At 42.1% G+C, this 24,354-nt stretch overlaps 2 protein-coding genes across 3 annotated transcripts in view; both read left to right on the top strand.

Moving 5' to 3' along the window:
• The first annotated feature begins 977 nt into the window (after positions 1-977).
• Positions 978-24,354, top strand: part of MRPS6 (mitochondrial ribosomal protein S6) — a 67,446-nt gene continuing 44,069 nt past the window's right edge. The window contains exon 1 of one of the 2 annotated variants that reach the window (XM_042903204.1): positions 978-1,137. In XM_042903204.1, the coding sequence (XP_042759138.1) occupies positions 1,096-1,137 (42 nt within the window). In that variant the 5' untranslated portion in view covers positions 978-1,095. Of the gene's footprint in view, positions 1,138-1,512; positions 1,587-24,354 lie in introns of those variants that run through there. The other variant, XM_042903203.1, reaches the window with a different exon arrangement.
• Positions 1,511-24,354, top strand: part of SLC5A3 (solute carrier family 5 member 3) — a 37,426-nt gene continuing 14,582 nt past the window's right edge. Inside the window, exon 1 of the mRNA XM_042903202.1 lies at positions 1,511-1,586. The gene's annotated coding sequence lies outside the window, so the exon portion shown is untranslated. The remainder of the gene's footprint in view (positions 1,587-24,354) is intronic.

Genomic DNA, 24,354 nt, shown 5'->3' with positions numbered 1-24,354 from the left:
TTACTGTTTGACCTGGGCCTAGTTACATAACCTTTGCGTGCCTGTATCTTTGAATCCCTAAAGTGGGAGTTAATAATAGTACGTGCCTCATAAAGCAAGAATTTTTGGAGAGGCATGTAAAAACCTTAGCGTGGTGCCTGACACACAGTAAGTGCTCAGTAAGTTTTACCTCGTGTCATTAAAGCACTTTGAAGGCAAACATTTCACCTACAGGCCCTTTTAATGGGACAAGCATGGGCAGGGGCGACAATGGCCACACGCTCAGTCTCTAAGGAGTGGCGCTGGAGAAAACGCACTTTATACAATGCCTGCCAGGGGAAGTACAGCCAATGGTTGGAGGGAAAGGTGAGCCCTGCGTGCCTGTTTTGGGGGGTAAAGGGAATGCACCACGAGACTCTCCTCCCTCCAGAGCACGCTCAGGCTCCCAGACGGTTACTAAACGGCTTTCCAAGTTCTCAGCTGGTCCTCTAAATGAACACTGAGCAAACATTTAAAGAATATCGGTTTGAGCCAAAGTATTAGTCTGCCCTTGGCAACAACACGTGGGTCAGACCGGGCTCACACAACAACAGATGCCTGTGTCGCGCCTCACTTTGTCTGTGCAGGCATCGTTGTCAGCGGTTTACGTGCATCAGCTCACTCAAAGGCATCGCGGTCCTGGGAAGTAGGTGCCCTTCACATCCCCTTTCCGCAGCAGCCTGCCAAGGTCAGGCTGCCGGCGAGGAAGGGGCCTGACCCGACCTCGCGCGCAGCGGCTCACAGTCTGCGCCTTGCGCCCACCTCGCAGGGGAAGGGACCTGGGAATCCGCGCCTGCAGCCGCGTGAGGTCGGCTGTGGGCAGGGGGCGCGAGGGGCAGGGTGCACCAAGCATTCCCTGCGCGCAGAACCGTAGTCCTTGGCCGGAACGTTCTGGAACTCCCCTGCGCAACCAGAGGCGGGGAGAGCCCAGGTCCAGCCGCGACCCCGCCCGGAGCAGCGTGGACGCCTAAAAGGTCCCCCGCGCCGAGAAGTCGCGGGAGAGGGGCGCGCGCACGGACGAGACCGCACTGTTTAGCGCACGCGCACACGAGGGCGCACGCTCGCCCGCCGCCCAGGATGAGACGGAAGGCATGGAAAGTTCCAGCTGGTTCGAGAACCGTAGGTAGCTGGAACGGCGGCGGCAGGGTCGGAGGCGGAGTGCGGCCCGTACTGGCCCCTCCTGGCTGGGCTCGCGGAGCCGCCCCCACGCGGGGGCTACGGGGCCGGGGGGTCCCGGCGGGGATGGCGAGCCTAGGGGGAAAGAGACTGTCGAGGGGGCGCGGCGCGGCCGCCTTAAGGAGGGGGCGGGGCGGGCGTGCGAGGGGGGGCGGGGCGCGCCGAGGGGGCGTGGCGGGCCGTCTGCGCAGCTGCCAGAGCCTTAAAGCCCGGGCTCGCGCGGCCGGAGCGTGCTTTCGCCGCCCGGGAGCCTTCCGGCCCAGCAGTCCGTCAGGCCCCCGCGGTTCCCTCCCCTCCTGCGTCCCGTGAACCGGCTCGGTCCGGAGCCGCGCGCGGAGCGTTCGGGCATGCCCCGCTACGAGCTGGCTTTGATCCTGAAAGCCATGCAGCGGGTAAGTGACCTTCCCCCCCCCACCCAGAGCCCGCCTTCCCGCGCGGGCGCCCCCCCCCCCCCCCCCCCAGCCGCTAGGCCGTCGCCCCCCGCCCTCCCCGCGCGGCCGGGGGGAGGCCGGGGCCGCGGGCGGGCTGCGGGCGGCGGGCGTCCGCGCTGACGGGGGGCGCGCGTGGGCCGGCCGGCGCGGCGAGGCCCCGTGCGCGCGGGAGGCGGGGGTGTGCCCGCGCGGGAGCGCGGCCGCGGGAGGGTGTGCCTCGCACGCGGCCGGCCGGCGGGGCGGGCGGGGGGCGGGGCGGCCGCGGGAGTCCCTGGAAGGTCCGCGGGAGGACACGCGCGAGCGTCCGGCCCCGCTCCCATCGTCGCCAAGCTGCCTCGTCGCCGGTCCCGCCGCCGCCGCCGCCGCCGCCCGCTCCGCCGCCCGCCTCCACACTAGCGCCCGCCGGCCGCCCCGGAGCCGTCCGCGCTCAATAAAACGTCCTCCACAGCGTGTTTGTGTAGTTATCTGGACCACGGGCGTTTGTAACCGGTCTCACGTTAAAAAAAAAAATCTTTGACTTTTCTTTTTCTGACTTCAGCGAAAATCCTGCTCCGGGTGCCCTTAGCCCGGTTTCATTCATCCAAGTTGTGGCCTTTTTTGCGCCTTCCGGAAGAAATTTTTTCTCCCCCTGCTTTTGATTGCTCTGGAGGTAGGGAATTTCAGGTCTGGAGGGATGCTAAGCGAACCTGCAGCCCGTTCATTGCAAGTGATGGTGTGGCCGAGGACAGGGCCCCGCGGCCGGAAGGCAGCTCTTCGTCCTCTGTTCTGGGTCAGGTACTCCACCAGCCTTCGCCGAAATCCCCATTCTTCCCGTGAATTCGGTAACGTAGAGTGTGGTGTGTGCCCCCCACCCCCACCCCCAAGCCCAGGTATAATAAAAAAAATAATGATAATAAAACCTGTACCACGTCTGAACTTGGGAAGCAGAGCTGTCTGCAGCTAGATAATCACGCTCTGGGTCAATTTTGAGGAGTAGCTATTCAATGAAGTTTGGTTCAGCTTATTTCAGGCTGGGATCATGGTCCAACCTCTGTAGAAAAACTGGCAGTCAGGGAGCGGTAGGAAGTTGTTACAGTCTTGGCACACTATAAGGTGGGAAAGGACACCAGTGCCTCTTGATCAGGTCCGGAGAGTCTGGTGAGGCATGCCATTGTGTCCCCAGCTTCGTTCTTCCAGAATTTGGAAGAAGATAGGATTGTGTTGTTTAACCTCTGGAGTATCTCCGACCCCCAACCCCGGGTCTTCTGTCTCCATGCTAAGACATTATGCCTAAAGAGAAGAGGAACGAGGGATGACAAAAAGCACATTTTTTAAAAGGAAACGTTTTTAACTATGTAGAAATTGGTTAGGCCCTGCCCTTTAATCTGTGCTTCTGAGGCGATACCATAGAGCTTGGGAAACGTGTTTTATTGACATTTATTTTACCTCGTTTTGGGACCAAACAGGTGATCGCTGAAGAGTCCGAGTATAGACCTAATGTTTGTTCATTCCATAAACCTTTGAAATGAAAACGCTGCACTTTGTCTTCAGCATAGCTGCCAAGTACATTGGGTAGTTCACATGGCTCCAAGTAGATTAGTTAAATGTTTTGCCTTTGCCATGTTCTATGTATTTTTTTGTGTTCTGTTTTTTGTATGCTCCTTTATGTGGCGCAGACATTTTTTACTTTAGTGCTAGTTTGGGGAAAATAATTCAATAGTTTCTTTGAAATTCAAGGGGGTGGGGCGACCCACTAGCAGATAATCAAGGTGAACTCCTCCCTGGAGGAGGAGGCCTCCGTGGCCTCTGATAGGACATTGTAACAGTGGTGAAGTTGTGTTGAATTCCTTGACCTGAATAAAAGTAAGATTAAACAACAGCAAAAACACCTTCCCCCCCCCCCCCCCCCCCCCCATAAAACTAGTTTTGGAGGAGGTTGTGAATGTGTAACAAACAGACTTCCTGGTTTTGAACAGTTTTGTTTTCAGTTTAGGAATTGGATTCTAAAATAGCATCAGTGCTTGGGAAAATGAATGAAAAAGTGAACGTTAGGTATGTCATGCAAAATGCCACTTGTGAGCTTGAACACCTTTGGCAGGCCTGGGAAACCTCCGTTCCAGTCTGTGGCAGTTTGTTTCTGCTGCAGGAAGCCTCTTGTAACTTCTCAATTCCAAGTTGCATGTTTTTCATATTTTTAGATTCTGAAACCCCCTCTAATGGTGATGGTTTATCCCCCCCCCGTCTCCCACAACCAACCATTTATGTGTCTTGGAATTGAGGAAATGGGTTTATGTTGACCGTTCTTAACAGGAGACATGGAAGTTGAGACTGTGTTTTTTCCAGCTTTTTGTTTTTTGGATTCCCAGAGAGGTCTTCCTCTTTGTTTCTTTTTTGTGGTACTCTGGAAGCCTGAAGAGCATTCCTAGTCTCTTTGGAGTATGTTACTCTCCCCTCCCCTATTTTATTTCCTTTGACTCCTAGCTGGGCTCCTTAAAAATGAGCAAACAAGAACTTTTAAAATTAAAACACACAATACCGTGTTGAGGCTCAGCATCTCGTGTAGCGGAGACCCAGTGCACTGTAGTACAGTCACTTGTGGGAGTTTCCGTTGACAGATTTCAGGGTGTAGCGTACAGCACGAGTCCTTATTCAGCTATACAATTTTGTGTTGATCAGTCCCTTAGAATTTCCAGTGCTGTGTTCTTTCTCAGTTTGCAACTGGAAGTTAAAGGAGTCTCTGTTTTGTTGCATTTCCCAGTTTATACATTCATGAATGTAGTTAGTTACCAGTCCTTCCAAGACCAAATTTATTTGGCAGGTGCCATTTAGCTTGAAGTTTGTTTTAATGTGTGTATATAAAAAAAAGTGGTCATATTTTTGTTTCTCCCCGACTTTTAATTTAGCATGAAAAGTAGGTGAAAGTGTGGCTAAATTCTGAAATTAGAAATGGTAAAGTAATGGATGTTGTGAAACCAGGCCTTTAAAGGTGATGACTAAAGCCATTTGAAAAGATGGTTGGTTGCTTAGATCATTCTTAGATTATATTTATAGAAGGGTTTCCAGAATAAAAAGATTGGAATCTTGATATACCTATATCAGGTAGCATCGGAGTTTTCTGACGACTGAGAAACTAACTGAGATGGAGAGTTCCTTCTTCACCTCCACCTTGTCCTCTTGCAGTGGGAACACTCAAGTAGAGAGAGGAGGGGTGATGCATTTCGGGTGAGGTCTGACACTGACTCCTGAGGACCTTTCTCTGGCGAGTTTGAGAAAATGGCTGATGTCCTTTCATTTCACCTTGAAATTAGATTTTAAAGATTGGTATTTAATTTCAGTTAGGCGGAAGACAGCTGCCAATATGTGAATGATAAAGCCACGTGCTGTGTAAGAAAAGCCTAGGAAAAGCTGTGTAAATTGTGTAAAATTTTTACTTTTAGGATGGGTTCAGGAAGAAGAATTTTGAGATGAAAAAATCTATGCAGAACATTTATATTCTGTGGTTGCTTTGCTTAGGAAGTTTTTTTTTTAAGTTTAGGAACATTTTAATTGTCATGTGTTAGTATGTTTCCCAGAGTTGGCATGTTTAAAGTTGTGAAAACCCTGAGCAAATATCTTTTCCTGAAGTTTTCCCATGGCTACTCAGGAATTTTTACATGAAGAATTAAAGATTAGTGGTTTAAATAACTAGTTTAATTGCTAAATGAATGCCCATGTGTACAACAGAATAGTGTTTATTTATCTTGTATATACTTTTCTAATAGGAATAAAATAGCAGATAGCTACTTTGGAAATCTTGAGTTCTTTTCCATTAAAACAAATTTCACTGGTCATTTTATGTTTAATACTCTCATTTTAAATTTCATTGGAAAGCAGATTATATTTTAAATTTTAAAATCAGTCATTGAAATAGTTCTTTGCGAAGAGTTTTATGTTGTAATCTGAGTTTAACTTACAACCTGGGTTTTACAAGTTTAGAAATAGAAGTGTAGTGATATTTCAATCCTTGAATATTTCTACAATTTCTGTAATTCCTATAGAAAGCAGTAGGCTTTCTGATTGTGCGGTGAAGAGTCTTCTATTTTTCTTTACTACAGTCTTTTTGATGAGAAAAACTGGCAACAGTTTTGTGTTTGTTCTAGAGTTGTTTCCACCATAGAATCCTCTGAAAGTAATATCTACAGAATGTTTGCATTTGAGATCCCTTTTGGAGACATAAAGTGCTAATGATAATGAACTTAAGTATGGGACTGGCCAAACCTAGGTCATTGCAGCTTGGCTTGTTGGCAACATTTGATCATGAGGAAATAGTGACATTTCTGCTCTCAGGTGGTGGCAGACAAAAGTTCAAAAGGAAACCTCTTTGTTCTAGCTGTCAGATGGAGAAGTTAGTCTTTTTCTTCTCTTGGGCCCTCCTTGAACAGCTTAGCTTGTATCTTTAATAATCACCCTTTGTGTTTTGTCTGCTTGAAACCAGACAACTGAAAATAGTTCTCCAGTAATGAAAGACTTGAGCCTTGTGGGCAATGTTATACTCTCATTTGGTATTAAAGTTTTCTTGGGTTACAGCTCATTCCCGCAGCAAGTGATTGAAGAAGGAGTCCTGTTCCTGCCCCTGAGCTACAGCTAAAGTACAAGGAGTGGCTTGGGGGTAAGGAATCCTTCCTCACCAGATGTGGTTTGTATTTGTTAAGACTGCTTGTCGGAAGTTGACATTTCTGCACTAATTTTTATTTTCTTAATTGTTACTCATGACCCGCACATTCGTTACTCATGTTTATAGGTTTTTAAAATCTGGGAATTTATGTGCAGACTGCTATTGAATCTTCTCACCTTTAGATCACAAAATCACTTTAAAGGAAACAAAGAGTTTGAGAGCAATGAGGGACAAATTCTAAGGTAATAATTTTCATTCAGTTGCCTTTGCTGTATTTGTAGTACAAGCATAATTTTTCTGTTCCTTATAAAGAATACCTCTTCTTAGTGCAAGGCAATGTTCTTACCCAACAGGGATGTCAACACATGTTCTCTCTTAGTGGAGCCAAATTTAAGGAAATCAACCAAATTTAAGGAATGTCTGGTAAGGTATTAATATATTTAAAGGAAAAACTGCCCTTAGGAGTTTGGAAAAGGACAGTTAATCCAATTCTCTTATCTTTGTTCTATGCTACAGCAGGGAGTCGGCAGACTGTGGCTCACAGGCCAGTTTAGCTGCCGCCTGTATTGTATGGTTTGTGAGCTTGGAAAGAATTTTACATTTTTAAGTAGTTGGGGAAAAAAATCAAAAGAAGGATAACTTATGATGTGAAAATTTTATGAAATTCAAATTTCAGTGTCCATAAATGTAGGTGTATTGGGACATAACCCTGTTTATTTTTTTATATTTGTTCTCACCCTTTACAGAAGAAGTTTGCTGACCCTTGATTTAGAGTATACAAACAAAATTTCCTAGGTTCAGTATTAGCTTTACGGTGCTGTTTTCTGACATTTCTGCATCAGTGCCTTCCATTTTCCTCCTCCTATTACTATACCTTTTACTTTCATATGGATGATTTGCCTTTTTTTGGTAACAAGCCAAGAACCCTGGCGTTTTGTGCTCTTCTGTGTGCTGGTTATATAGCCTCCTGGATGTCCCCTTGGCACTGCAAACTCAATATGGTTCAGACTTGAGTCGCCTACCCTAAAACTGGTCTAACTTACTCTGTGGCTTCTCTGTCTTCTGTCACCTGTGGCTGAGCAAATGCAACTCCTTATATTCCTGCAGTCCCAATCCCATGTGGTGTCTTCTCTGCTCAGGTTGAACCACTAATATTTCTATCTTGATTCTTGCAGTTTCTTAGCTGGTCTCTAACACACTGCTGAGGGGAGGATAATTAATGCCTGTAGTAAATATGTTTCTTGGAGTACAAAAATAGTTCTTGAGATGCTGTAAGACCATCAAATTCAGATTCAGTTGAGATTCATTTTTAAGTAGGAGATAATACAAAGCATTGTATAGTGGTGGCTTTCTGAGTACTTCATTGTCTTTCTGTAATAGTTGATTGTGTCAACACTTGCCAAATTCCAGCACACCTCTCTTTTTCAAGAGACATTCAGAATGAAGTCTGGCATCTAAGGCCACCTGTGATAGAATGCCCGACTTTTTTGTTTTTAGACTTCATATCAATTTCTTTCATTCCCCTTTCCATATATCAAGTAAACAGACCTGTTGTAGATCTCCATAAATACCATTACGTTTCATTTTCTTTGGTGCCTGTGTCATCCTGCTTTTCTTGGAATGCCCTCCCTTTCCATATTACCCATGATATACATGAAAACTTGCCTCAAATTCATTTTCACTTCGTTAGTACATTAAAAAAATATTGAGGGAGGGCCTGCACTGTTGGGGGAGTATAGACTGTAATTTTTCCTTTGGATTTGCATGGTGTTTTCCTGTGTCTTATCACACGGATCACTTTCTACTGCATATTGTAGTTACTTGGTGAATGTTTACCTTCTTTGCTAGATTACAAATTCTTGAGAGTCCAGCCTGTTTCATTTCTATCCTCTCCGCTGCTCTGCACTGCACATGTCTGTGTTCACTTAGCTACCTTATGGGATTCCTACTCTCATCTCTGAAACAGTTTTGGGTGATAGCATGCTGACCTCTTGTGTTAGTGAATTGCTTTCAAGTCAGTGCACTTGGCTTGCACTGGGCAAGATATATGCCTACCAGAAGTGGTGTTCGTTTTCAAGACTATTTGATGGCAGGTAATCTTGTTTTTATAATAATTAAATATCATGTAAACTGATAAAATGAGTGCAAAACTTTTTTTTCCCCTGAAAACCAAGTTGGATTCTTTGGAAAGACTTGATAAAGGTGAGTTCCTAAAATAATGGCTGTAGAATTAGATATGGCCGTAGTAACTAAAAGTTTGGGAGGAAGAACATTAGTCCCAAAGGATTCTGTGTGCTTTCCACTTTAATGAAACTGAAAATGGAAATTGTAGATGATGCATTAATAGGTGTGGTTTAGATCAAGCAGAAGGAACTTCAATCAGCAAGGCGCTCCTCCTCATCGATCCCATTCTCCAAGTGCTTTGACCCCATATTAAGATTGGCAAATGAATGTACATTTATGTGTTAAACTTAAATAAAATGTTTAAGGTACGTATGTATGATATTTTGACTTCCTGCTTTAGCGTTAATCCCTTTTTTTTTTTTTTACCTGTTACGTTTGGATATGATTGGGATATGAAAGCTTCTGCTTCAGTAAGTGTTCTGATTTTTGTTTTCTAAATGATTAGAAGAACATAAGACCCTCAATGAAGATACTGGTTGTATTATGTCGAAATAAAGAACTGGCACGGGGATACTAGAAAGAGCTAGAGACAGATCGACCTGGTTTTGGTTCCTGGCACCTATCTCCTAGGGATCTTAACCTTTTTGGATCTTCATTTCCTCGCTGTAAAATGGGAGTAATCTCTAAGTTGGAGAGTCTGAAGATAAAGTGGTAACATGACCTTGGAGGTAATAGGTGTTCAGTATGTCACCGAAGTAGCTTTGTGATATCAGGCAAGTTATTGAACTTTTATTACGTAGTTTTTCATTATGGCCGCTTTATTGATGAGAAGACTCCAAAAGGTAAATTTTTTTTATATGTAAGTTGTTTTATCAGAATCTGACAGTTAGTCAGACCTGGAATATGGTAGTTGCTCAGTAAGTATTTGAATTTATAACATGAGTCATACTGCATAATAGCTTGCATACAAATTAAGCAAGGGCAAGCTTTTGATTATAGGAGATGTAGCGTGTGAGTATGAGGGTTCCCACGAACCCCACCAGCTTAGAACAATCTGTCAGACCGATGTCCATCATTTATATTAACAACTGCTGGCTTTTGCCAGGCACTGTGCACTGGGACTCCTCATAAAGAACTACACTATTTGCATCTGGTCTTTGTGTTATCATTCCCATCCAACTTTATTATAACTAGTGCTTAGTAAGACAGTATTTTAGGTGAGAAGTTGGGAAAAGTGACAAATAGGGAAAATCTAAACAGAAGAATTACTTTGGATAGGCTCTTAATTATTAAGGTGACTTGAGGCAAGTGTAGGGGGAAACAGTATTTTGATTTATTCAGTGAGTATTCGATTGCTAATGTGACCAAATTGCTAAAGCTGTAAGGGTGAACTCTTGGGTACGAAAAACAGATGGAGCAGATAGATGATAGCCCAGTTGATTTCTCACACTCCATGGTATTTTCAGTTAGTATTCTATTTTTCATTTCTGATGCAGCATTGTATTATAAAACTAAATATTTCATTTTAATTGGTGATTTTAAGAGATTTGTTCCATTCCTGTTGGTACAGATTTTACTTTTATGAAAGAATTAAAACTATTTTACAGCCCCTGTTGCTGGAATGTACATATTTATTTTATTAATATGCTTTTATTTATTTTTTTTAGTAATTGTTTTGTGAGCCAGGAATACTCGTGATCTAACGAGTCCAAGATAAGATCTTCTACAAGAGAATGTGCATTTTTTTTGATGTTTACTTAACTGTCAATCTTTTAAATCCAACTTTATTTCAGACTTAATTTGTGACTTTGTACCTGATTATTTTATTTTGCTGAAGTTGCATAATGGGATTGGGGATGGTATGAGGTATTGGGCACCATTTGAAGCACACTTGAGAAATGTGTATATGTGAGTCTATAACGGAAGAAACCAGACTGTGACCAAGAGGAATAGCAATGCTGGTAACTTAAGTCCTTTTCATTCTGTTTGGGAGCCGGCAATGTGAATGTAAATGTATTCGTGAGTTAATAAAAGCTACTTAACAAAGTTGCCTGAGGAATAGCCAGGATGTGTGTTGGATTCTTTTAACTATTGTGTTTTAAAACCGGGTAAGTATGAACTGTCGTCCTCGGTTTAGATTAAATTTTGTCCTAGTTCGGAGTGTCTCAACTCAAGACTGCAAAGGGTTGGGAGGGCCTGTGGCAAAATGGAAGGGCTGCTGGGTGGAGGAGATTGTGTGTCCTGGTAGGGACGGTGCTTGTTAACCAAGTCTGTTGCCTGGGAACGTGGGTCTGGTTTTGCCAGCTTGTCCTTTTCTGCCCTAGTGTTCGCAGCCAGAAATCCAGATTTTATAGAAAATTTGATATTTAAGATGTTGGCAATTAACTCAAAAATATTTAAACACGATGAACCAAATGAAATCTATCTGTTGGTCAGATATGCTACCATCTTAGAATCTATGATTGAGATCATTGGCCTTAGACATTGTTTTAAAGGTGTCCCTGATGGTCTTTAGACTTCTTTTAGAATTTAGGTTTCAGAAATTGCTGCTCACATGTTGATAAACTCACTTTTTAACTGGTCATTGGTTTACGATAGGACTAACAGTTAATTACTATAAATGGCAAACATGTTTAATTCTTAAAAGTAGTATTGGTTTCTAGTTGGGGCTACTGTGTTAGGTATGCCCATTTAGGCTAAAGTGTACGTATAGACTTCAGAGACTTGCACAAGAACTGCAGTATGACTTAATGTAAATTGTCAGAAATTAGTATTTTTAGTACTACACTTTTTTTTTTTTGTATTTTGTATTTTAAGCATGCATTAGTGCAGTTTGGTTTATACCTATTGTACTAAGCTGTTTGGGGTTTGCAGTACTATTTTGAGCAGACAGCTTGTCGAGAAAATGAAATTTTTTGAAGTTTGCATTAGCTTATATGACCCATGAGCCTTGGAATATAATATTACCCTGAAAAAATGTAGGTGCTCTTCCAGTCACAGTTAGAACAAGGGGATGATATAGTATTTTTTTATTGTATTAAAAATTTTTTTTTTTTATTTTTGAGGGAGCAGAGAGCGCGAGTGAGCAAGCATAAGTGGGTGAGGGGCAGAGAGAGAGAGGGAGACACAGAATCCAAAGCAGGGTCCACGCTGTGAGCTGTCAGCACAGAGCCTGACGTGGGGCTGGAACTCAAGAACCGTGAGGTCATGACCTCAGCCGAAGTCGGATGCTGAACTGACTGAGCTACCCAGGCGCCCCTAGTATTTTTATTTTTTTAATGTGTATTTATTCTTGAGACAGAGACAGAGCATGAACAGGGGAGGGGCAGAGAGAGAGAGAGAGACATAGAATCCAAAACAGGCTCCAGGCTTTGAGCTGTCCGCACAGAGCCCAATGCGGGGCTTGAACCCATGAACTGTGAGATCATGACCTGAGCCGAAGTCGGACACCCAACCAACTGAGCCACCCAGGAGCCCCAGCTAGTATTTTTATTTTTGACCAGGGCTTCATGTTTCTGTAGATTGGAAGCCAAGTTATTATCTTGACTGACATTTTTTGTCTTTGTTACTTCCCCACTCTCACTTCATATACATAATAGCAAATTAAAAATCTCAGGTCCATCTCAGGTTCTTTCCTGCCTTTCTAGTCCTGCTTCTCCCCGCCCCCCCCCCCCCCCCCCCCAAATTCATTTTTACCATGATTGCAGCGTCCTGGTTAAGGCAATCCCTACCCACTTTGGGGGACATTTCAGGAGTGGTTGGTGTGGGTGAGAGCTTAAAAACAGAATTGCACGTGAAGAGTGTGGATTTAACAAAACCATAATCTGAACCTCTTCAACTTGGAGCCCTCAGTGCTTGAAAACTGGCTTCGGTTGCTTCTGCCCCAGAATCCAGAAGTGCTGGTGTTGTCTTCATTTGGACTTTAGTTTTTAAATGTTCTTGTTGACACCCACCCTTACTGTTAAGATGCTGGAGTTTTCGTCAAGAGACCCAAGTGCAGCTATCATATAGCCAGACTGCTGTGGAGTAGTCCAGTGTGGGAACATTCTCAGGGTGGTGATCAAGACCTTAGCTGCACTTGGATTTCAGGTGCTGAGAAGGTCCTGGACTTGAAACCCATGTGTAGCCTTTGCTTTAGTTAGATGGGTAGATTATGAATATAAAATACCGTTCAGTTCTGGTTTTGATTCAGTGTTAAGGTGAGTGTTGGTGAATGAAAGGCTAAATTTGAGAGTAGGGTCTGTGCCAGGTGTATGTTACATATAGAAAAGATGTACTTTTAAAAAAATCGGTTGAACCTGTTAAGTAAATGTATGATCCAGTGATCCGTTGTTTTGATTCTCATTCTTTTGCTGGTATGCTATTTGCCTTCTGTTTTGTTAGCATACTTCACACAGTTGCTTTCTCATATACAGTAATTGCGGTTTTGAAAACCTTAGACACCACCTTTCCATTAGGATGAGCTTAAGTCCATAGTAGCTGTAGTAGCGGTGTCGGTCTCAGGAACCATTCTCGTGTGGGCTAAGGGCCAGGAGTGCTTGCCAGGTCAGTTTAAGAAGACTGAGGTGAAGAAAAAGTCGTCCTGATAAAGTTTTTTAAATTAAATATTTTATCTGATTAGGCTGAAATAATTGGAAGCTGTAACTTAAGCATCTTCGAATTTCTGGCATTCATGGAAAGCAGTTGTGATCCTATTTTTCCGGATTTTTTAGACCAGTCTCCTTTCCTATCTTTGAAATACAAGGGGAAAATCTAGCTGCATTCGTAGTCTGTAACACCATACCCCAGTTGTATGTTCACTTTTTACATTCAATTCAAGCCATGATTTCTACCAATCCTTCCAAATAGAAGTAAAGTTATCCTGTTTTGTGGTCTTACTTTTTACTTCTTGAAAATCTTGTATACCCCAACCTTTGAAGAAAATTAGAAAGTTAAAGAGTTTTCCAACCAAATGTATCTGCTTGAGGAAACATCCCAGTTTCAGGATCTTCTATTTATGCCTTGGCCTCCTGGGAGAATTAGAATCTGGTCTACAAGAAGGCTTGTGTTTATATTTTCTGGCCCTTGTTACATGGAAAAAGAAAATTTTGGCATGTGTTCCTTCTAGGAATCTTTTTTCCAGGAATATAAGACATCAAGTTGGATGAGCACAGAAAACATGAAGGTGAACCACAGAGTTGACATGGTGGATGTTCTCCTTCTGAACCTTCTGTTTGATACTACCTAGTCCTTAGTGGGTAGTTCAAGCAGGGGTGTGTGTGTGTGTGTGTGTGTGTGTGTGTGTGTGTATTTTCTCCTTCAGTACTCGGCCATCTTAAGGGTGAGGTGGTGTGATCTCCATTTTCCAAGTGAAAAAACCTGAAGCAGAAAGGTGCCGAGGGTCACACAGCTCAGTGGCTGGGCCAGCATCTCACGAGCAGTCTCAACCTAGAAGCAAGCTCTGCTTTTCATCACTGTATCTGTAAAAGGAGTTTACAACATCATGGTGGTACAGTTAAAGTCCCTTTAGATTGAAAGAAGTAGTTCACATCTATTTTGAGTGCCTGCAGAGAGGACTGGCAGTACCATGTTTTGGGGGAATATAGTGGTAAACTGGAAGACAAAGTTCCAGCTTTCTTGGAGCTTACATTCTAGTAAGGGAGACAAACCAGCAGATGCTAGAGAAAGCGTGATGAGAGACAAATGTGGCAAATTGCATTTTTGTTAGAGTGCTCAGGCAAGGCGGAAACTTCAGTGAGGAGTCTTAAGTACACTGCTGCCGGTAACTGGGGGCAGAAGAGATGAACAAGTGCAGATATGTCGGAGTTCTGTGTTAGCTTTGCATTCAGTTCAGTAGGCTTTTGTTTTGTCGGTTGCCTTCAAACCTTTCCTGAAAGAATTGACAGTGCATAACAATTGTTTATTGCTTATTTTTTGTCCACAGGGCCTTTTCATTTAGTAATCTAGACATTGCCTTAAGGTACATCTTTTTCCCCATTTTGTAGAAGTGAAAATTAAGATCCAGAATTGAGCACACATAAAAGGAAATAGTGCAGTGAATCTCCATACTATGCCCATCACCCAGCTTCAGCAACCAATCAACGCTTACCAATCTTGCTTCATCTACACTCTGCCCCTTTGGTTTTGTTTTCGGAAGTATTTTATCTTATTTTAACTTTATCTTAAAATTTTAAATCTTCGGAAGAGTTACAAGACCCAGGGGTGCTTGGGTGGCTCAGTCAGTTAAGCGTCTTGACTCGATTTTGGCTCAGGTTGATCTCACGGTTTGTGAGATCGAGCCCTGCTTTGGGCTCTGCACTGACAGGGCGGAACGTGCTTGGGATTCTTTCTCTGCTCCCCACTCCCCCCCACCCCCCCAATGAATAAACATTAAAAAAAAAAAAAAAAGACCAGTTCAATTAACACCTGCAGGCTTTTCACCTAGATCACTGGCTTTTAGAGTTTGCCATATTTGCCGTTTTGTTTTGTTTTTGTTTTAATCTGCACTGTTGGAGAGATGCAGACATCTTGACGTGGCCTTTTTTTTTTTCTTAAGGAATAAGGGCTTTACTTCCTAACTACAACATAACCATTGCACAATTCTGACATTGCTACTGTATTATAAAATGTTCAGTACACGTTCAAATTTATTCCATTAATATCTTTTAACTTTTTAATCCAGTATTTAATCGAGAATCAATCAAGGATTTAGTTGTTTAGTCTCCTTGATCTAGAACAATTCTCTGGTCCTTGTCGTTAATGACAGTAGCACTTTGAAGAGTCCAGGCCCACTGGTCTTCAGAATCCCTCGATTTGGATTTGTCTAGTTGGTTTTCTCATGACTAGAGATAGGTTAAACATTGTTGGCATAATTATTAAAGAGGGATGTCAGTGTATTGTATCAAGAGGCATGTCAGTTTGTCTCACTATTGATGTTAAGCATTCAGTTGGTGTAGGTGATAGCCATTAGATTGCCCTAATGTAAATGTATCTTCCTTTTGTAATCCGTGACCTCTAGGGTGACAAACTTGAGACTGAGTATTCTCTTCAGTCTTCCACTGGGGTTAGCATCTGTTGATGATTCTGAATCATTTGTTGCTGGACTACGTTAAAGCAAAGTACAGATATAAGATTTCACCTGTGAGTGTTTCGTATGCATCCAAAAGTTAAGGGCTTTAAAGAAAAACAAAAGCCAACCACAGTGCTTTTATGACATCAAATGAATTCCATAACAGCTTCATGTTCAAATTCTCCAAATTGTCTCAAATGTTTTTCCCCAGTTGGTTTGCTTGAATCTGAGTCCAAACAAGGTCCACAGGCTACATTTACCAGATGGCCTGTTGAGTCTTTTACTCTAACAGATTCCCCACCCTTCTTTTCTGAATTTGATAATTTCCCGGTGTTTTATGTGTTCATCTCTTCCGGGTATTTTCGGTAAACTGGCAGGTAGAAATTTGATTGTTTCGTTTTGCAAGAGGACATAAGTATTCTGGGTGTGGCATTATATGTCTGCCTTTTAGAGAAGATTGATTCTTTTTTTTTTTTTTTTTTAATTTATTTTTGGGACAGAGAGAGACAGAGCATGAATGGGGGAGGGGCAGAGAGAGAGGGAGACACAGAATCGGAAACAGGCTCCAGGCTCCGAGCCATCAGCCCAGAGCCCGACGCGGGGCTTGAACTCACAGACCGCGAGATCGTGACCTGGCTGAAGTTGGACGCTTAACCGACTGCGCCACCCAGGCGCCCCGAGAAGATTGATTCTTGATAGTGTCAGCCTCATCCATCCAGTTTAAATTTCCCCATCAACCTTTCACCTAAGGATTCTAGCATCCATTGTAACCATTGCGTAGGATTTGTATAGTTGCTTTCTCATGATTAGAGATAAGGTTAGACTTTGATTCATCAGGGACTATAAAGGGTGACTTTCTAATTGCATTTTTCCTTTTGTATCAGTGAGGTTTTTTTCTGACTTGTGTTTATTCCTGTTATGTGTATCTTCCTGGGGAACGTTATAAAAGGGTACATTCTTCATCTTCATTTCATCCAAGAGGATGTTCTTGGACTTCCTTAATGATACGTCCTCAATTTTCTCATCTGTAGATTGAGGATAATTATCGTGCCTTCCTCCTGGGGTTTTTGTGAAGATTGGATGAGCTGGTACATGTAGTGTAGAAATGGTGCCTGGCACTAGTGTTTGTAAGTGTAGTTAACAAAGTAACTCTCAGTTCTTTGGAAACATTTCAACCGTCAGGTGTAACGAAGAGGCGGAGAAGGGAGAGAGTCTTCATAAGCTGAAGGGAGAGAGTCTTCATAAGCTGACGTTAGCGAGAGGCTTGGGCTTGTATTGAGTGGGCTAAAGGAAGGTGCTGCTTGCCCACACTGACGTGCCTTTTGCATAGAAATGACTGCAGTACAAGAAGCACTTGGATATCACTGCGCGCTACGAGGCGGATGTTGCTAATACCTGGAGCACGTTCTGAAGTGGAGTGAGCACAATGAAGTATGTAGACCACTCTTACGGTGGGCAGGTAGGATGAGATCGTGTCTCCGGACACAGATTTTTATTACCTCATGGCGCATTGAGATTTTCCCCCCGATGGAGATTTTTATCTGAGCAGAAGGCTTCTTGCCTAGTTGGATTTGCCTGGTCGTTCCACACACCTTCCAAACTTTGTGATAGCTGATGTTTTTGTCATGGGAGCAAATGCTGTACTCCCTTTTGGCCTTTTAATAATCTGCCATCATTTATTGCCTAAAAAGACCCACCGTTGATGATCGTGTAGGATATTAAAAGTATCGGGTAGCTCGGTTGGGTACTTGATCATTAATATTTGATTCTTGTACTTAACAAACGCTTGGCCTGCCTGCTGTGTGCCAGACTGTTCTAGACAGAGATTACATCACTGAACAGCACAGACAAGAATCTCTACCCTGATGGAGTTTACGTTCTGGTAGTGAGGAGACAGCAAACATAAACAAGTTTACGGTATGGTAGAAGGTATCGAGTGCTGTGGAAAGAAAGAAAGCAGGATAGGGTGCCTGGCTAGCTGAGTCAGTAGAGCATCAGACTCTTGGTCTGAGGGTCGTGAGTTCAAGCCCCACGGTGTGTGTAGAAATTACTTTTCAAAGTAAATAAAGCAGGATGAGAGACTGAGATGGCTAGGGCAGTTACTTTTGAGCAAAGACGTAAATGAGAAAAAAGCAAGTTTTGTGAAAACCTGGGAGTGCTGAGTGTACCCTGCAGAGGGAACAGCAAATGTCAGGGCCCGTAGGTGTGTTTGGTGCGTTGTGAATAAAGGGGTGGCTGCTTCCTGTGTTTGTTGATATCGTGCAGTGGGCCAAGGGCCAAACTTTGGAGGTGGGTGAAGAGGTGAGGGCATTTCGTGAACTAGATGAGATTAAATGGTGATTGGGATCAGAGTTCTAGCATTTGAAATTGTTAAGTGGATTGATTTTAGATACATTTTTTTGAGGTAGACCCAACAGACCAGTGGACTGATGTGTGTGGCTTGAGAGAGACCGTGCAGCAGCAGTCAGTCAAGGATGACTGTTACTGACATCATAGGACTTGGGCAGTAGTGAGGATGGGTTCCCCATTCCTTGAGATGGGGAGGACTGACAGGAAGACAGGTCTGAGGGATATGAGCCAAGTTATTCACACTCCCAAACAAGGATAGGTGGCCTCCAAACTCCAGTCAGAACTGTGCCGCACAGATTTTACTAGGAGAACTCTTCCGTCCGATAGACGACCAGGTGTTGCCAGTTCTTTTAACCTGATGTCTTAAGGATGGAGGGTTTGGCAGGTGAAGGAAGCCTGGCTTGGGTAGTAGCTTGATAGAGCCCACGGTGACAAAGTCAGGTGGAGAAGGGACTAGATTTAATTTTTTATTCTCTGGTGAAAGGACTGATTAACAGTGCAGAGAGAATGAAGGCAGAAGCCTTGGCTCTGGATGGTGAGGAGGAGGATGAGCCCTGGTCTTACAGCTGACTCCATCTGCTCTAATTGTTTACTTACCTCCGTTTCTCCTTTCACGTATCCGTTTACATGTGATCGTACATAAAGAGTTCAGTTGAATTTTTATCCTGTGTTGTTGTTGTCCATTTTGTAAACATTTGTCGTACGTACATATATACATCTCAGGTATTTTCTCTGCAGGCACAGATTTTTAAACATGGTCGATATGGAATGATCTTTTATTAATTGATACGGTTTATGTTTCTTCTATGAGTAAAGAAATGTTCTTGTCATTAAAGTTGGTATTGCCTAGTGATGACAAGGGCAGAAACTATTTCGACAGATGAATGTGAGTGCAGATCTTGATGTAAATACAAATAATAACTAACATGAGGCAAGTTATGCTACTTTTTGGATTCCGGTTTCTCATCTGTGAAACGGTCATTAATAACTGCTTGTCCCGTGATTGTTGTGAGGAGCACAGCCATGCACACAGCACTCTGGGTACAGTGTCTATATAAGGTGTTAGGACTTAGGTCAGTTAGTGTCATTTATCACTCACTTGTCTTTGACCGTCACCTCTTACAAGCAAACATAGGCGCTGCTGCTGTCTTATTTCATATTCTCATTTCTCTCAAGATTATTGGAGTTTGTTCCATATACGTGATGCGGTATCACCCACATAAACGTTGAGATTGGTGGTAATTTGAAAGTTGTCCCCATACCCAAAAGGTTTTCATCCTCTTGAGACTTTTAAAACAACAACGACAACAACAACAGTACAAAACATTGTGAGCCAGACTTCTGTAGCGATAGAAGCAGGTTACAATGAGTATATCTTGGGGAATGTGTGTATATGGATAAAATGATAAATCTGGTAGTTTATGATTTTTCTTAGGTGAATAAGATTTTATCTGAAGAAATGGTTTACTTACATGGGAAACCGTCCTCCTAAACCAATTCCCTCCCCCATACTTCGCTAAAAGTGGAGCTGTTCCCATCGGTAGGGGGTTGCTCGAGTGGGGCTCAGATCCCTGCCCACTCTGCCTCTCCTTCCATCCCTGGGATGATACACTGGGACTAGAAATCCCTAGAATACACTTTAAATGCCATTTGAATTCAGAATTTCATGCATTTCTTAGGTACTTTTAAAAATTTGAATAGGTAAGGTTGTAGGTATAATGGAAATGTTTTGCGGAGAGATTTTAAGGGCAAACTCCTTACGTGTTTTAGGGACTGTTCTATCATATGATTACATGTAGAGTTATCTTTAGCTCCACTTGTAATTTGAAATTGGCTGGAATTCATATCAGTTGTGTTAGGAACGCTTCTTTTGCTTTTCAAGTGTCACTGATAAACTGCTGCCAATACTCATTTCTACGTTTTTAGAAGAAGTGTGGGTTGAAGAAGGTCCTGTATGAGTACTCACATACTCTGTACCATGCACCTTTAGTCTACTGGGCTAGTGGAGTTTGCTTTACTGAACCTTGAGTCAAGGTGACAAAAGTGAAAATGAGTTACGAAAAGTCCCTAAGAATTTTGTATAAATTTAGTTTGTGTTTTACTTGAAGTGATGTAAATAGGAACTAATTATTCATGATATGGTTGAGAGCCTCCTTGAAATATTTGTGGGAGAACTGCATATTTAATATATTACTTTACCTAGTTCTTTTCTTTGTAAATAACTTTTGTGAAGAACCTAATATGCCTGTATTATAGTTGACAATTTAAAAGGAGTTGATATCATTTTTAGTCCACACAAGTTGTAGAAGGTAAAGAGACACTTACTGAGTGCCTGTTTGTTGTAGTGGGCAATATTCTGTTCTTTCTGTGTTAATTATTCCTTATCAAATCATTAGGAGCTAGTTGGTGATTTGATTTTACAGAGGAGACACTTGAGGCTGATAGAGATTACTTGCCTCCATCCTGCGTTTAGGAAGAAACAGCTTGGGCTCCAGCCCTTCAGTTTGTCTGCTTTCTTGATTACGCCGCTTATATACATGTAAGTTTTCAGAAGTGTCTGTGTTCTCTAACCCTGAATTTACTAGCTGTTACAGTGAGCATTTTTCCTTGGATCAGAATGTAAGCAAGACCCGGCAAGAGTACTATTAGTAGTGCTGGACTGGCCTGTTCAGGTGGTCCTTTGTGTGGTTTTTAAAGTGACTCCAAAGCTAAAATGATTGTTGTTTGGTCACTTTTAGTGTCACTGTATTCTACCCTTTGTTAGGCCCTTTGCTTCATTGAATTTGTTGTGATGTGGAGCCCTGATAGCTTTAGGAATTGTTTTTCTTGTTCTCTGTTGGTGACTTTATTTCTAGAGTGACTATATGTCCTGGATTTTATAGATTGTCCCAGAATAATTTCCTAGTTTGGAAGATAAATTATCTGGTCACCCTAGATACTAGGAAAGAGATGTTGGATTTGCTTATTATAATAATTATATTTTTATTCTATTACCTAATGGGAGGTTAATAGCTGATTTGATTTAATTTGGTGTTACCTGTTTTCCTCTTTTTAGTTCAAACACAGCAAATATTTAGGTATGCTTCTCTATTTAGATTAATTCTTCGGTTGTAATTTAATTCATCTAAACAGTACCAAAATGGTATTCTAATTTTGTGCAAAACTATCAACAAAACACTTTCTGAGAAAGAAGCTCTTTCCTCTGTGGGGGCTTCTGCTCTGTTTTACACTGACTCCCCTTGTGTTTTGAGATTTGGCTAAATTCATTATACTGCCCATCACCACTAGGGGACCACTTTATACATTCTACAAATAATACTCCTAGGATAGAAATACTTGTTTCCTTAAAAATTTACTACCAGGGAACCAACCCATATATTTATCATTCATGTACCTGTTTTATTACTTGTCTCACTTGATGGGATTTACCTGAACCAAGTAGCAGCTTTGTTCTAATAATATAAAAACATAAAAAGCTTCTTTTTGGCTGGTGAAAAAATTTCTGCATGTATATTTTTTCTGAAAATAAAGGAATTCTGGTTAGTGTTCATTGTGTTTTTGTCATAGAAATATTTACTTCAAAGGAAAGAGAAAAATACGAAGAACTTATATTGTATATTCTATTTGGAACCATTTTTAAGGAAGGCACAGTTTATTTCCTAACAGAGTAAAGTTCAAGGCTGTGGCCATCTGTATTCATGACTGGACTGTAAAATTTAGCTGCATTGCATTATAGTATTTTATATCGTTCTACAAACTAAGTTGACCTATTTTTGGTTTTGTTTGTTTTTCCTTTTCCAGTCTACTGGGTACTGGTCTCTGGATGTTTTTTGTTTAAATTGGAAAAATCTTAAGCCTGCCCACAGGCTGGTATGGTATCCGGTGAGATGGGGACTTGTTGGCAATGGCTTTTGAATGGTCTGAGGAGGCATAGGCAGACAGAGTTGAGCTAGTGTTTGGCCATTCTCTGCTACCTCTCCTGTGGGCAGAACATCTTTTCTCTAGCTTACTTGCTGTTGTAGAGAAGTTAGGGGTTAGACCAGGGTGAACATTTCCCCCTTCATCAGGGAGCAGAATGTGGTTCGGGTATCTGACTTGTATAGATTGTATTTGACAAGAAGAACAAGGATACTGCTATTAGCAGTGCTTACTAGTGATTTAGTGATTGTTCTGTTTCTGAGCACTTGGTTCTCTGAGCAAATAAGCTACTGGTGGGGGCTGCTACAGCACGTATTCTCCCCTCCCCTCCCAGCAAAAACCCCTGGATGTTTTGTTTGTCCCTTCTTGGGGGAAACACATGGTTGGTTGGTCAGCTACCGCCACGGAGAAGAGCAACACCTGAAAGGGCTGTTCTGATTTGTGAGTTAGGCTTTTCTGTGTAAGTTGAAACAGGCGGCTCGGTAGTTGAATGGTGGGGAGAGCTTTGTTGAAGGCAGGATTTCATAGCTACCAGCAACTATTTTCTTTGTAATTAAGGACCTGCCCCTTATACTGAAACCTTAAAGGTGCCCCCCGCCCTTTTAGAGAGAGAGCCTGCGTGAGCATGAGAGAGGGGTGGAGGGAGGTGGCGGGGTGGTGTGTGTGTGGAGAGAATCTTATTGACCTTGGGATCGTGACCTGAGCCAAAATCAAGAGTCAGACGCTTAACCGACTGAGCCACCGAGGCGCCCCTAAAGGTGCTCTTTTAAATAGTTAATGCTTATTAGTCATCTGATTATATTTTATAAAAAATTTAGGTCATTCTTCTTACATAATGTCCAAGGGTTCCTTTAGAAAGTTTTTGAGGTCACAGAACTAATGACCAGCTTCAAGATTTGGCAAGTATGAAGTGATACAAATCCCAACTGTTAGTGTATTTTATGCTTTTGTATGTGGGAGTTTTATTCAGTCATTATTGACACTGGCTTTTAGGAGGAAGGATTTTAATCAGTTTTCTAAGTATAATTATTATAGTGCTTCACGCTTAAAAAGGCATAAAGATGGGTTTAAGTAAGACATGTCTGTCTAGGCAGCACTATGAATAAGGCCTGATAACCTAACTTGGTAGAACATTTCTGTTTAGGCATTGTTTCCAGCTCCTTTCCTTGCCAGTGAGAGGTGTGTTTTTAAAAGTTTTTAAAGGGGCGCCTGGGTGGCTCAGTCGGTTAGGCGTCTGACTTCGGCTTGGGTCATGATCTCACGGTTCATGAGTTCAAGCCCCACGTTGGGCTCTGTGCTGACAGCTCAGACAGAGCCTGGAGCCTGCTTTGGATTCCGTGTCTCCCTCTCTCTCTGCTCCTCCCCCTGCCCATGCACGTGCATGCGCGCGCTCTCACAAAAATAAACACACATTAAAAGGAAAAAAAAAGTTTTTAATACTGTGGTCTGTTTTGAACAGTTTTGGAAAGAAGTGGCTTTAGTATCATTAATAGGGTTTAAGTTTACTACTGATTTTTAAAGGAAGTTGCCTAGATTCATCAAAAAGCAACCTACTTTGTTGAGTATAGAAAAACATTTCACTTTGCGGTTGCTTTATCACAAAAGGAGAAATCACATTAGAAGTTGATGTGTGGAAGGCATTAGGTTGAATAACAAATTGTTCTTTATATTGCTCTTTCAGCTACAGTTATAATTAACTTTGTAGATTTAGAATTTGTCTCTTTTTCCAGGAGAAAAATCGTCAGAGTCATGAACTTGATTTTAGGTGGATTTAAATGTCTGTTTTCCAGAGTGATTTTTTTTCTTAATCCGGGACTGAAAAGTTATCTGATTGACTTAATTGAAGATAATTTATTATCTAATGGTTGATAAATGTTTGTTTTATTGAGGTTTGGAAGATATAATAATACTTTATTTTTTGGACTTTCAGAAATTTTTTCTTCCCCTCTCTATTCTCCTAGCTTTCTATACCCTTTAACGAGAAAGCATTATTAAAAGGAAAAAAAATACTCAACAAAATCATACCTTATGTCTGTGTGCCTTTATCTTCTCAGATTCTCTTGGAAATAATGCCTGATGAAAAAGAAGGCAAGGAAATTACCTTTTTGAACATTTTTCAAAAATCTTCTGATGTCCTCCTTTTAGCTAGCAAAAATAGTAAAATTTTAGGGTTTTTAAGTTGTATGTTCCTAATTTTTTTGCGTGGAATGTTTTGTTTTCCTTTAGGGCAGGAGTCCTTTCACAATTTCTACATTGCTGTATAACTACCACAGATAGACATTTGTGGGGATTTAGGAAAATTTTATTATAATAAATTTGCATAGACGAAGTGATACTTAATTTGGGGGTAGATGATAACATCCAGTAAACTCTACCTGCCTGTTCCATCCTGGACCGTAACTGGCTGTAAGAAGTGCATTGTTCAGGATGTAAAGCATTTGAAGATTTATTCTGGTGCCCTTATGAATAATTAGTGTTTTTCTCCCTTGCTCCTTTAAGGTGCTTTAATTAAGATCTTGGTGTCTCTTCCAGTCTGAGACGATCACAGTAAGACAAGAAAAGGCAATGTCATGGTAGGCAGTTCTTAGTTGCTAGAGAAGTTAGGCCACTTAGTTATCAGGTTGATGAATTTTTGTTCTTAGTTCAAAATGATAAAT

The sequence above is a fragment of the Panthera leo genome, chromosome C2 (genome assembly GCF_018350215.1).
Source record: "Panthera leo isolate Ple1 chromosome C2, P.leo_Ple1_pat1.1, whole genome shotgun sequence".
In the NCBI taxonomy this organism is placed as follows: Eukaryota; Metazoa; Chordata; class Mammalia; order Carnivora; family Felidae; genus Panthera; species Panthera leo.
This window is presented reverse-complemented; position numbering and strand designations above follow the sequence as displayed.